At 42.6% G+C, this 15001-nt stretch overlaps 1 protein-coding gene across 1 annotated transcript; it reads left to right on the top strand.

Annotated features, from left to right (window-relative positions):
- The first annotated feature begins 830 nt into the window (after window positions 1-830).
- On the top strand, window positions 831-14781 carry syngr3a (synaptogyrin 3a). Its single transcript, XM_033644194.2, has 4 exons — window positions 831-1058; window positions 4075-4309; window positions 4728-4873; window positions 12239-14781. Exons 1-4 carry the CDS (start codon window positions 957-959, stop codon window positions 12446-12448), a joined length of 693 nt encoding a protein of 230 aa, XP_033500085.1. The 5' UTR covers window positions 831-956; the 3' UTR covers window positions 12449-14781.
- The last annotated feature ends 220 nt before the right edge of the window (window positions 14782-15001 follow it).

Genomic DNA, 15001 nt, shown 5'->3' with positions numbered 1-15001 from the left:
TCACACACAACCATCTCTAGGGTTTACAGAGGATGGTCCCAAAAAGAGAAAATATCCAGTGAGCCAAAATGCCTTGTTGATGCCAGAGGTCAGAGGAGAATGGTCAGACTGGTTCAAGATGATAGAAAGGCAACAGGAAGTCAAATAACCACTGGTTACAACCAAGGTCTGCAGAAGACCATCTCTGAAGCAACAACACCTTGTCCAACCTTGAAGCAGATGGGCTACAGCAGCAGAAGACCACACCAGGTGCCACTCCTGTCAGCTAACAACAGGAAACTGAGGCTACAGTTCACACAGGCTCACCAAAACTGGACAATAGAAGATTGGAAAAACGTTGCCTGGTCTGATGAGTCTGGATTTCTGCTGCCACATTCAGATGGTAGGGTCAGAATTTGGCGTCATGGATCCATCCTGCCTTGTATCAACGGTTCAGGCTGCTGCTGGTGGTGTAATGGTGTGGGGGAGATTTTCTTAGTACCAACTGAGCATGGTTTAAACACCACAGCCTACCTGAGTATTGTTGCTGACCGTGTCCATCCCTTTATGACCACATGTTTTTTGTGAGTCCTCCAACTATATGTCCTCTTGAGGCCCCATGCAGCAAATGATGGTACCAAACCAACAACAGGCTCAACATTGAGTCAGTGGCTGACTCTGTTTTATGGCAGCCCTGCAGGCCATCATTTTAACAGGATATAATATCCCATATTGGCACAATCACATTAAATTCTGTCCAAATGGCTCATCCACAGTCAGCAGCGCGGGCACGTCAGCTCTGCACGCCCCCCCGCCCTCTTACACGCGGCGTCCTCCTCTGCGCCCGCGCGCCTGTGCGTGCGTGTTACGCGCTGGGACCCGTCCCTACAGCAGAGAGCAGCAACGCATCCATCCTGCCGTGGAGCCGGGAGCGTGGAGCCGCGAGGAGCGCACCGAGAGAGAGCGACCGACAGAAGATGGACGGAGTGGGATCGTTCGGAGCGGGCCGGGCCGGGTCCACCGTGGACCCCATCACCTTCGCCAAACAGCCGACCACCATCCTCAGAGTGTTGTGCTGGGTGAGAGCGCGTTTTTCCGGCAGTGCTGTTTGCGTGTGTGTGTGTGTGTGTGTGTGTGTGTGTGTGTGTGTAGATGTGTGTGTGGATGTGGGGGGCTCTCTGTTGTCGTTGCTGCGCGAGACCCGTGACGTGTTCTCACTGCAAATATAGAGCCCAGTAATCCAGCGATAATTGATAAGCAGGGTGTGTGAATGGAAACAGAGGAATGGGTGTTTATATCGGAGTGTGTGTGTAGAAATGTAGTGTACAGGGTGTAACCAAGGCCTGGTGGCTGTCTGACACCCTGACCAAGAAACTGATCTCAATACAGATGTTTTTTTTTCTCTGTGCCAGAAAAATCAACCTATTATTACTCAATAATTTCTCATTGCAGTGCTTTATTAATAAATATCTCTCTGATGTGTAGCAAACCGGATTGTGTGTAAAAAGGCAGATCCATATCTGTCTCATTCCTCAGCCTCCTGCTTCCTGTTATTCATGTCAACTATTATTTTTATTCCCCTCAAATATCCACCGTATATTCACCACACACACACCGTCTCCGTTTATGTCGCCAATCATATTTTCAGCTAATGATTTTGCTGATTTACCCTAAACGGTCGTCGTCCGTCATCCTACCTGTGATTGGTCCGCGATCATCATTACGCACGCAGAGCCACGGAGACGCGTCGTGCCCTGACGTTTGATGGAACGCATCACCTTTGGGTGACACAGGGAAGGTTTTCTTTTAACGGTGCGGGGAAACACACAGAGGAGGGGATCTGTTTAGGAGCGTGAGATGTGTGTGAATAATTAATGAGTATCCGGTGCCTGTGGGTGGATTGATTGTAAAAATATATATTTGGATTTTTCTGGTGTAGGTGATGGAGAGGTTGTACATGATTTACTACTGAGACCTCTGGATACAAATAGGCACTTTTTAACAGTTTGGGCTAATGTGATTTAAAGTTTAATTGCCTATTTTGATGCTTGTTGGTGTATTTTTCCCTTTACAATCTAGATTATGATTCATGCCTCATTTTTAAATTCATGCTGGTGGAAGTCAGATCCAGTGGTGTGGTGGAAGGTACTGGTACAGGGGGTATATCCACTTCTTTTCCTGTCTGTTTACCCACCGATCAGCCCAAAAGCCATTAGGATATATAGAGAAGTGTTCCCACTTCCTCCTCAGTAACCCACCCATCTACCTAGTAGTACACCCACCTCATCAACTACCACAACACCACTGCTCAGATTCTTTTGAGTGTTTGAATGTTTGGATGAGGTGAGCTGCAAATAAATTGCCCCTTCTGGGATCGGTAAAGTTGTCTGAATCTGAAACAAAATCCCACTCAAGTAAAAGTACAAAAGTGTTGTCAGCAAAACATACTTACAGTATGGTAGGGGAGACCGGGGGCAGTTGTAACATTTCAGATTGCCTCAATCAGAAACAAGGGACAGAACCGTGACACTGCACATGCTCTGTGGTGATTCCTATTTGCCTGCTAAAGAACAAATCTTTTACTGTTAGTAAATGTATGTAGTGTGATGTTTTTTGTGCGCGGGGCTTAGCTGGAGGCAGAACAATTCTCCGCAGACATTAGCTAGTGCTAGCTAGCAGGTTTTGTTGGCTTGTTTTAGACAATGGAGGAAGATGATGCGGAGGTGCGTTCAGAAATACTCAGAGTGTCGGAGCGCACTCTGGCACAAACTGGACCATTCGTAAATTCAGAGCGCTGTCTGAATGTACCGTTCGGTTATTCAGAGCACCACACTCTCTGCACTCTGTCTGTGGAGACGGAGCAGCAGAGTGCCGAGCGGAGTGAAAGTGTGATTAGCTTAACCCTTTGTTAATTCATATACAAATATAACGCTCCATGTCTTCAACCAACAGGGCTCTCATTTTAGTGTAGAGTGTCAGACTGAATTTACAAATGCACCATGTGAGGTCACTCACTCTCTGGGACTGTGAGCGTAACTTAAACAAGTAAACAGCAGCTGGTATGTGTTCAAATTTAGGTTTTGAGCCATGACTCCTTCTATTCTGGCTCCCAATAACACAACATGACATTTTAAGACTTGTGTGTAGCCTACAGCCCTGTGGTGGAGAGTCGGGTTTGCCTCCTCCAGAGCTCAAATTACTTTTTTTTGTTGCTGCCATTTTTGTGTAGTTAACTACTGAAACTATGAACAATTTTGGGCCATAAAGGGAAAGGAATGACTTTTTATTAACATTTTACTATTGCTTCTCGACTAATTGAATCCCCTGTGACCACAATTAGTTGCTGTTTATTAACGAAGCAGGAGTAAAAATGTCACACACACATTATGCAGTTATTAAAATCATGCAAAGAACTCAGTGATGCATGACTTTGATACATAAGCAGCTTTATCATGTTGATTCACTAAAAGGCACCTGAGTGTGTGTCTGTTCAGATTATATCCACACATGTGATCAGTTTGAAATGTGGACCGGACATTATCCCATTGTGTGTCTCTCCACCATCATATGACCCACACCCCCAAGTGTGAGTGCATTTCTGCTTGTGTGTGTGTGTGTGTGTGTGTGTCACATGGCCCTATTCTGCCACTGAGTGTTAGTCAGCTGATCAGTGTCAGTATGCGAGTCCAGAGCAGAGGTAGGAGGAAACACAGATCTACAGATCAGACCTAAAGAAGGCTGTTATTCATAAAAATGGGATCAACTAATAAAAGACAAAAAAAAATACATAGCACGAGCTACAGCAGTCTTTATCACACTTCCTGTTCTGGTATATGCACCGCCTCAGGACGATGTGATTCTCGCGGGGAAGTGAAGCATCCACCTCTTCAGTCAGTCAGGGAGAAAGAGGGGAAATGAGGTTAATGCCTTTGGTGTGAGCATGCTCAAAGAGGCGCTCTCGAGTAGTGCTGCTGCAGTCCTGTTTCCAGTGAGTCTGCAACAATGTTTGTGTGGAAAGAAAGGAAGACAGTGGGAGAATTAAATTTGAATGATAATATCTTTATCCTCCTCTTCCTCTTGTGTCCCCGCACACAGATATTTTCCCTGGTGGTCTTCGCCTCCATCGTGAACGAGGGTTATGTGAACATGGGCAGCGAGCGTCTCCACTGTGTCTTCAATAAGAATGGAGACGCGTGCAACTACGGTGTGTTCGTGGGCCTGGTGGGCCTGCTGGCGTGCTCCTTCTTCTTCCTGCTCGACTTCAAGTTCTCCTCCATCAGCTCTGTCAAAGACAGGAAGAAGGCTATAATGCTTGAGATCGGCTTCTCAGGTGAGAAGGACTTATTAACACGTACAGTCAAACAGAGTTGACATAAATATGTTTTCTTATGACTTTCCAAGACTCAGGAAGTGCAAGACACATCTGCCCTTGGGTGTTTTGTACTTAGTGAGACTGGGTTTCCCCAAAATACCAAAAAAACAGCCCAACGAGACCTGCTTCTTTGTTTCAGATGAAAGCGGTCTTGCACAACCAGACATCAAGAGAAATGAAACCTGTTAACTCACATGAAAAGTAATAGAGACGTGAATATTTTTAATTTCTAAAAGGAACAAAGAAGAGCTTCAGTTGTCCCAGATTTGAGAAACCAACACCTGCCTGTGTTTGATGTGGGAAGTTAACTTGGAAATTACCTTTCTCTCTGTTGTAGTAAAGTGTTGCTGTTGTTCCGCTGGTCTCTCTCTGGCAGGTTTCTGGACCTTTCTGTACTTTGTAAGTTTCTGCTTCCTGGCCAATCAGTGGTCTCGGACCACACCTGACGAGCTGCCACTCAACCAGGGGGCGGACGCAGCCCGGGCTGCAATCGCCTTCTCTTTCTTCTCCATAATCACCTGGGTAAGAACATGCAACTACAGAGGCACACACGGAAACAAATGTTCATATTGTTACACAAAACTATTTTAATGGAATTACCTACCTTCATACCTTTTTATGGATAGTGTAACTTTAATATTTTTCAACCTGTACCCTATTTTCCCATATTTTTGTGACAACCATCTTTTGAATTTGGCCAGTATTGAGCCAGAGGGCTGCACCCAGCAGTGGTGAAACAGACTGCAATGTAACCACTTGGGGGAATATGCACTGTCACTTTTCATCCAATAGAAGTGCTTGATTTTGCCAGGCTCAGTTTATTAACCTAAGTTTCTGACAACATTATGAAAAGGATCTCTACCAGGGTTGGGTCAGGTATTTGGAAAAAAAAAGTATCTGGTATGGATAATGTACTTTCATTAGTATCATTTGAGTAAAATTTGACAACATCCTTATTTGGGTAGCTGTGTTCTGTCTCTTACTGTTGTGGTAAATGATCTAAAGCTCAATCCTGATTTTGTCCTGTAAATAGTTTTCCAGAAAAAAGTAACTATAGCAACTTCTGATCAACCCATATCAAAGTCAGGCTTAACCTCCTGAGACCCAAGCTTTTGTTTGCTATGCATTTTTATTTTATCCGAGCTATTGGAGATTAGTGGGATCTGATACGTATAATAATAATACGCATTTCATTTCAGTGGCTGAACATGGCTGTGCAAAACCTAAACTGATATGTTCATTTTGTAATTCTGTGCTCTATACTCCAAGATAGGAATATCCTTTTTGTCTGTACGAACAGTCTGTAACACCTAATTGGCTTGTGTGAAATGCTGCAACAATCAAGTCCCAATGTCCGTCGACAAGATGATAATCAATTCCCAATGTCCTCAAATGAGTACTTCCTCATTAACAGCATCTTAGCTTGTTACTGTTGCTAAATATAGTCAAATCTGTTGCCATATCAAACTACAAACATCATAAAACATAACTAAACAAGTTTCAACTATAATAGAGCTATTAGGTATTTTTTAAGAGGTAGTAAGTATGCACCCATTCTAGCAATCACTGGAGATATGGGTTGGGAACCTTGCAAAGTTCGATGGGTGGTGTGTATGTGTAGATTATGGAATAGATTTCTCGGCATGAGTGACAGTAGACTTCGTAAGAAAATGTTATTGTGGGACATGCAGATGGGTGGACCTTGGGCTGAACCTATGCACACATTATTTCAGAAGACAGGTTTTGAGGAATCTTATATTTATAGGGAGAAGGTAGATATTGAAATGACTAAAGAGATTGTTTCTCAGCAGCTAAAACAGAAGTGGACCATTGAGGTTTGGAACAAACCAAAACTTAGAACTTTCTGTTGGATTAAAAATGAGTTTGGTGTAGAGAATTATGTTAAATATAATTTGTCTAAGAGGAGAAGATCATTGTGTGCCCAGTTCAGGTCAGGTATTCTTCCTCTGCATATTGAAACAGGACGTTGGATTGGAACAAATGAGGATGACAGATTTTGTTTTTTATGTGATCTAAATGAAATTGAAAACGAAGTTCATTTTGTTTCAACATTTAAGAGTAAAGCTATTTAACAAACTGGAAGTGGAAGAGATGAGACAGGATACAGATTTGCTGGCATGGTTATTTGAACATAAAACATTTTTATTTGCAGAATTTATAGAAAAGGCCTGGGTTAAAAGAAGTATGGCATTGTACAGATGATTATGTCTCGTTTTGTTTTCTTTTTTTTTTTTGTGTTGTGGTTATGTAAAGTTGAATTTTGTTATGTGTACCGGAAGTCACATATGAAATGTTTTTTCTATGTTTCATTGGTGTCATGTAATCCCGTGTGGGATGGGCCACTTGCGGCATGACACGTAAATAAATAAAAATCAATCAATCAATCAATCATAAGATTTGATATCAGGTTTTGGACCTTGTGCACTTTTGTGTCGGGATCGGCTGCAGACTGACTTGGCAGAGATGGCTGCCATCTTGTTTTTACATGTATTAGTGTATTGTGCTCTTACTACCACTAGCACAAAAAATGTCCATGAACAAGGACATGAGGTCTAAGTTAAGCAGAATAAATTATATGATGCAGCAAAACCAAAATGTGACGTCCTCGTATGAAGATACAGGGTCTCAGGAGGCAATTTCTGCTTAGGTCCCTGCCATTTTTTTGTTTAAGTCCCTCCCTTTTCTGTTTTAAACGCGCAGTCTGAGTACAAATATGCATACAGATCATTTAGTTGGTTGAACAAATATAGATAAAGATAATAGTGTACTTGCTCATCCCTAATGTCTACAGAGACAGAACTTTCTGTTAGAGAAATTTTTTTTGTTTAACCAGTCACAACCCTGAGCTAGACATTGCCAAAGCCACCAGACTCCATTTGGATAAATAGTAATTTTATCATCATAAAACACACTCCATTCAAAGTTGACAGAAACAGCTCTGGTTTGGTTGAAATAAACCCTTAATTCACCCAGTTAGATGTGAACATATGCTGCCTCTATACACACTAAAATTACTCCTTATTTGAATGGAGTGTGGTGGCTTTGGTGTTGAAGATTTTGGGGTTGTTTCTGGTTAAACAAAAACACGCTTTCTTTTTACTTAAAAGGTCTATCTCTGTAGGGATCCTTTCTATTATGTTGCCAGACACTTAAAATAACAATCCGAGCCTGTCAGTGGCAAAAACAAGCACGTTTAGTGGACGTAGAGGTTACATTGTAGCCTGTTTAGCCATTCCCGGGTGCAGCGCTCGAGCTCAGTCCTGGACTAATATAGAAAATAGTTGCTCCCATTAGTCTGAGACACAAAAACATGGCAAAATAGAGTCCAGGTTGAAAAATACCGAAGTTGCCTTTTAAGGTCTGGAAATGCTCAGTCAGCACTCGCTTGAGTGAGGGTTATTGTTAATGCGGATCAGCCTTTATAATAATAACAGAGGACTGACAGGTGCTCTCCATCACTGAAATATTAATGTGAACCATTCCTGCACCTTACAGAACAAGTGTTTGCACCATTGTTTTTTAGGTTTTTACTTCAGGAATGCAGAAAACACACGCATCTGTTGAATAAATGTTCAATATCACTTAAACCACAGACAGATTATGAGACGATCTGGGCTCCTGGGCACAGATGAAACCTCCCCTCCCACCTAACAGCAAAAAAAAAAAAAACACCCTCTGTATTCTTTTTTCTTTCTTCATATTTTTCAACCACATCTGGCAGGTCAACCATGACTTCAAAGAGCTTCTGTCACACTGGAGACAAAGAGAGGCTGTGTGTCTCCTCTCTAAAGCTCCTCTACTCAGATACAAAATACTATGACACACTGAATTTGTGTTATATTCTAATATATGTCAATATGTTTGTATTGAGCCGAGGTGGATAAACACGATCAGGACAATCTGACTGAGCCCATGTGACTTTTACAAAAGAGAAAGGTTAATAACACTTCAAACACAGGCAGTGGATTAGAGGCAGCCTGAGCAGTTGAACCCCAGTGACTGGTGGGCCCCTTTGATTATTCATCCATGACCTAAACTTGTAGCAGTGACCTGTTTCTGACTAAAGCGTGGTGAGAAATTGGTTGAGCATCTGGTGAATGGTCCTCAATAACTTTATGCTTTCATACTTTCAGTAGTTTAAGAGGTCTGTGAGTTTAGAGGCATCATCATCACTGTCTAAACATTTACACTCAAAGCAATACTTCTGCATTTTGGGAAATACCCTTATTCACTTTCTGGCTAAGAGTTAGGTCAGAAGACTGATACCACTTTCATATCTGTCTGTCAAAGCTACAGCTAGCAGCAGGTTAGCTTAGCTTAGCATGTAAAACTGGAAACAGGGGGAAACAGCTAGCCTGGCTCTGTCCAAAGGTAACAAACCCAAAGCTCTCAACGCAGAGGTGGCTGAGCTGGCAGCTAGCAGCTAACGGTGCTAACAGTGCAAACAGTGCTAACAATGGCAACAGTGAAGGTAGCTAATGAGGTGGGTGCACTATCAGGCAGATGGGCAGGCCACAAAGGAGGACGTGAGCACACTCTCATATATATTTAAATGGCTGTTTGCCTGATGGGTGGGCACACATCAGCTGGTCCAGACTCCACTGAGTTTGAGTTGACCGATTGATGGGAACGAGTGTAACGAGTTGAGAGCTCTGTCTGATATCAGGCAATGAAATTGCTTCTAGTGAAACAAATATAAAGAATGCACATCCTCCGAATCAACTTATTTCAATCGGCTCTTATTGGAGGACATGCTATAAAAAGAGGGACTGCCCTTTACTCTGTAAGCCTGATGAAGCCTCCTGCGTGAGGCGAAACGTTGCTTATTTGTTTGGTGTGGGAATAAAGCACGGGAGCAGCAATACATCGTGTGCGACAAATCCTGATTTCTTAAATGAAATTGCTTCTCCCAGCCAAAAAATATTGGCATAAATTGTAATTTGTACACTTCAGTTTTTATACTAATGAAACGCACAAGCTATAATGTGTAAAGTACATTCAAAAGGTTTCCAAAACAATGGCAACAGTGCTGACAGAGCTAACAGTGTTAATGTAGGGGTGGGAGGGGCGTTCTGCCACCGTGAGTTGGTACAGCGATATCAGCAATAATGTTAAACACTGTATGAGCGCAGTGCAGAGTGGCGACTATTAGCTAGCCAGTGGGATGCACCAGTGCTGCCAACTTCATGTCTTTCTCACTAGATTTAGCGACTTTTCCTCTTAGCAACTTTATTTCTAGTTCGAGTTTGCATATACTCCTAGCATTAGCATAGCTCTTCTCAAGGTTCTCTGGCTTCAAGACATGCAAGTTAGATGTGATAGTCTGGCAACATGTCAGGGTGAACCCCACTTCTTGCCCAATGTCAGCTGGGATCAGCTCCAGCCCCTCCACAACCCTTAGAAGTAGTTATAGAAAATGGATGGACAGACTAGCGACAAACTAAGAGTGCTTTCACACCTGCCCTGTTTGGATCAGTTCAGTCAAACTCAAGTTTGTTTGCCGCCTAAGTGCAGTTCGTTTTAGCAGCACTCGGGTGTGCACCAAAACAACCAGACCAAGACCTTCTTGAACTCTGGTGCGGTTCGTTTGTGGTGAGAACGTGTTCCGACCTGGATCTGAACCAACTGCAGTCACATGACACATTGTTTGGGTTAAACATGAGCATGTTACAGTCCTGGAGGATTATTAATGTGCACCTCCTCCTGTACTGCCTTAATATGCACATTCAGCACATCCAATGCATCAAAACACTGTTTTCTAGTTGGAGCCGCGCCTCGTTTTCAAACTGTATGGTTTGACTAAAATGAACAATGACAGCAATATAGTCCACGATGAGCAGCGCTAAAATCAACCTGCGTAGTTGTCCCTCCATTGTGACATTAGAAAGTGTCACATTTATCTTGCAAGTGTACTCTTCTTCAACGTTTGCTTTACTTCCTGGATTTTTCCCACATGGAAATTCTGACCAATCAAGAGCAGCTTTCTCACACAAGGCATTTGATCTGGTCCTCTTGTAAATGCTGCCGTGAGAACACGAACCAACTCTAGGCAATTATACAACTTTGTGACAAAATTAGTCCCTGATTCAGACCAAAGGAGACGACTCTAGGTCTGAAAGCACCCTAAGTGACTTATAAAGGCCATCAGGAAGGAAGTGATAAATATATCACATTGCAATCAATTCCCATACATAATGCTCAGAGTAATCACAGTATATGGGTCTCCTGCCAACAGTGCAGGTTCTCTCCTCTTCTCTCATTTTACGCAGCAGCACTAAGCAGGCACTCAAAAGGTGAGTGACAGGCAGGAGGAGAGGAGTCACCGCTTGCTGTAGGAGTGGGAGTACAGTTGTAGTGTGTTTCTATGGTTACACTGACGTGTTTGCTCTCTGGATTGGAAGCGCATGTCATTCAAATGTTTTGTTGATGATGTTTCTGTTGAATGTTATTGAGCAATATAGTAATGCTCCCATCATCCTATTTGCAAATCAATGTGCGATGATGTCACCAATATGCAAATGAGTGCCTTGCATCATCAGGCAACTTTAAGTGACTTTTGGACCAACCGTCTACTGCAGCAACAAACAGAGAAGCTACAACTGCACCACACAGAGAGGTAGCATGACTTCATCCTCTGCTCGTGACAGAAATACTCCACTATATCGTCACATAGCAAATAGTTGCTTGTTGCCATAAACATGCTCTGAATGTCACGTACAGAACCTTTAAATCAAAAGTGGAAGAACAACAATATGCTAGCTATTTCCCCTTATGTCCAGTCTTCATGCTAAGCTAAGCTAATTGACCTTTTGCTAAGCCCTGCCCCCTTGTGATGGTAGTAATATAGAAATTGGAGAAATGAAAGAGTGATTCCAGAGAGAAGCAGACAGAGGGGTCTACAGTCTGTGTTTGAAGGATATATCCAGGATGTCAAACTGACTCAGCAGCAACAACAGGTTAAAAAGACAAAGATAGTTGGAAGCTAAAGCCGAGCTATAGGCTACAGATCACAGTGTAAAAGTGAACCACCACATCACTGCTGATCGCCACACAAGACAATGAATATAAAGGGAAACTTTGCTGATATTGAACCAGCTGTGTGGCATCACAGTGTGTGCAGATGAACAGTGTTTGGCTTCACCCCCGTGCTGCTGCTGCCAGCACCTGGACGGGCAAGGATCTCCGTTCATGTGATGACACACTGCTGGTTGAACATCAGCAAAGTTTCCCTGCTTCCCTTCACTGGTTCCTGTACAGCAGGGTCGGTCTTTGTTTCACTGTTATAATCATTACAAAGCAAAAGCAGCATGTGTATACATTCAGTAGGCTATATCTTCAGTAGCTAGCTAGCTAACCCTACACTTTTCAGGGTTTGATTTTGGTTTTGGAACAGGGAAGAAACGTATATCTTTTTCCAACCTCTCCAGGTAACGAGTATCATTAATACACGACGTGCCCCAGACACAACATTTAGCTCCAAATCCACAAAACCAGCCTGAAAATGAAGGAAATCTGAAACGACTGCATTAGAGTCAGTGGAGCACAGCTGTGTTGTTGTCGGACCCATGATTGGCCAGTCTGTGTCCAGGGGACTAGCGAAGTGTCAGTTGGCTGCTGTCTTGTATTTTGTGAGAGTGGTATCAATCTTCTCATCTAACCCTGTCAAACTTTTCCTTTTAAGCAAGCAAAGCTAACTTTATTTTTGTGGTGGCAATTACATGTTATAAAACAAACTATTTTAAACGTGTCTGACTAATATCAGGCTGTGAAAACTGGTCTTTCATGAGTCAGTCTGGCTTACTTTGACTTGTGACGTTGTTGTCTCCTAATCTTTTCCATCTCTTGCCCCCTCTCTTCCCCCTGCAGGCCGGTCTAACAGTGCGTGCGGTCCAGAAGTATCTGCTCGGCACAGACATGACTCTGTTCACCACGGAGCACATGGACGGCGGCGCGCCCACCCAGCCGTACCCATCCAATTCACCAGGAGCCGGCACCACCGAGACCACAGAGACCTACCAGTCCCCGCCATTCACCGAGAACAACGCAGCACCCACATACCAGGTTCCCATTTACTAGAGAGGATAGACCTGATGGTGGGAGAGGAAGGTTGGGAGATGGATGAGAGGAAAGTGATAGCAAATTGCTTTCTGTGATGTTACACATGCAGTCGTTTATGTGTCGATCTGGGCTGAGTTTTCAATAATTGTTTAAAAAAAAAAGGCCTCTCCTTCTTTGTTCCCTCCTCTCGTTCCCTTTCCTTCCTTAACATTCCAGCTTCATCTGCACTTTTCTCGCCATCAGCTTCCTACTTTCGCAAATCCAGTGTCCTCAGATCAGAGCAGATGAGAGAAAAAGAAAACAAGAGGAGGAAATGTAGAGGAGGAGGAGGCCACTTTGCAGTATTTAACTGCCGTTTTGACAACAAAAAAAAAAGAGATGAAAGGATCAACAAGTGAGTGACTCCGCCACAAAGCAGTGTTAGATAAAAATAGTGCAGAAGGCACTCACGTACAGCATCTTCATCTTTTCTTTCCATTTATTCAAGTGTCAAAATCCCCTTTCATACCAAACAGGACGGGGAATGTTTCTTTTTGTTTTCTATTTACTTTTCTTTTTTTAGCTCCAGTACGGTCCGGTCATTCCTCCCCCTTTCCCCCTGCTGCAGTTAAAGTGATCATGTGTATTGAATCTGCATGTTTCCAAACTTAGAGATCAACTAAGTGCCATACTGTACTGTGTGTCTCAGACAGTGACTTAATTTAGTAGATTTCCACATGCTGTAAAAAAAGACAACAACGTTTTGTGACTAAGTGCAATATCTCACATTCTTATGTAGGTCTGTAGGTAGTTATATACTGTACTGTAGGTAGGCTAGTTACCGTCAGATTAGACCAACTTTAGACACTGTCTCAAATTACGTACTAGACTTTGAATTGTGCAACAAATCTCAGGCAAATTTCCAGACCGCAATCGCCGATCCAACCTGACTGACGTTTGTAAGATATGGATGTTATATATATATCACAATCTAACAGATCCTGAGAGAACTTTTCATTCATAAAAGCTTCATCAGCAAGTCTTTATAGCATCTGTTCAAGTGTTTATGGTCTTCCTCAGTGTAGTGGAATCATTATTTTTAACACACTTTAAAGAAAAACTGTTACAGTGCAAAATATTCCTTGAGCACATTGTCACGATGGCTGAATCTGCGTGATTCTGGTTCATTCATGTGAGAGCGGTCAGTTTTATTGGGGAAACTTTAATCCACAGTGAATCACTTTTCATTCTGTTATTTTTCTGTGCCAGGCAGAGATGGATTATTGAGCCATGGGTCTACTGGGTACAGACCCAAGGTGTCAGGGGGCCTCTGGACCAGAGCCTCTGTTTGAAGTGGCTTTTATCATTTCTTAGTGGAAAGTTAACTGAACAAGTACAAAGAGACACAAGACTGACAATAAGGTGATATAAAATGACCACAAGGAGAGGCGAAAAGAGCTGCAAAGAGACACAAACAGCTGCAAAAAGACGCACAATGGCCACAAAGAGATGCAAAAAAACGGCAGAGATGCAAAATGACTACAAAGTGACTCAAACGACTACAAAGACACTCAAAACCACTACAAAGAGATGCAAACTGCCCTGAGAGACTCAAAACAACCACCAATCGACACAAAATGACTACAGAGATGCAAAACGACTACAAAGAGATACAAAACAACCACTGAGACACACAACCATCACAAAGAGGGACACAACAACTACAAAGACATGCTAGCTGACCACAAAGAGACACAAAACAACTAAAACGAGACACAAAACCACCACAAAGAGTTTCAAAATGACGACAAAGAGACTCAAAACCATTACAAAGAGACGCAAACAAACCACAAAGAGGTGCAAGCTGGCCACAAAGATTTACAAAACAAACACAGAGACTCAAAACAACTACAGAGAGATGCAAAACAACCACAAAGAAACACAAAATGACTATGAAGAGATGCAAACCAACCATGAGATGTAAGCTGACCATAGAGATACAAAAAATGACCACAGAGACTCAAAAGAACTACAAAGAGACAACCACAAAGATACACAAAACTACAGAGACTCAAAATGACCACACAGATGCAAAACCACCACAAAGAGACAGAAAATGACCACAAAGAGACAAAAAACAACTATAAAGAGATAAAACAACTACAAAGAGACACAAAACAACCACAGAGACTTAAAACAACCATAAAGAGACAACCACAAAGATACACAAAACTACAGAGACTTAAAACAACTACAAAGAGACAACCACAAAGATACACAAAACTACAAAGAGACTCAAAATGACCATACAGATGCAAAACTACCACAAAGAGACAGAAAACGACCACAAAGAGACAAAAAACAACTAAAAAGAGACACAAAATGACTACAAAAAGACTCAAAATGACCACAGAGACGCAAAACCACCACAAAGAGGCAGAAAATGACAGCAAAGAGACACAAAACAACTACAAAGAGTAACAAAATGAACCCCACTAAGAAGGATGGGGTAAAAAAAAAACACCTGTCCGTGCCCAGGGGCCCATTGTGTCATAATCCGTCCATGGTACCAGGGAATGTATGCAGTGTGTG

Source organism: Epinephelus lanceolatus, chromosome 18 (genome assembly GCF_041903045.1).
Source record: "Epinephelus lanceolatus isolate andai-2023 chromosome 18, ASM4190304v1, whole genome shotgun sequence".
Classification (NCBI taxonomy): Eukaryota; Metazoa; Chordata; class Actinopteri; order Perciformes; family Serranidae; genus Epinephelus; species Epinephelus lanceolatus.
This window is presented reverse-complemented; position numbering and strand designations above follow the sequence as displayed.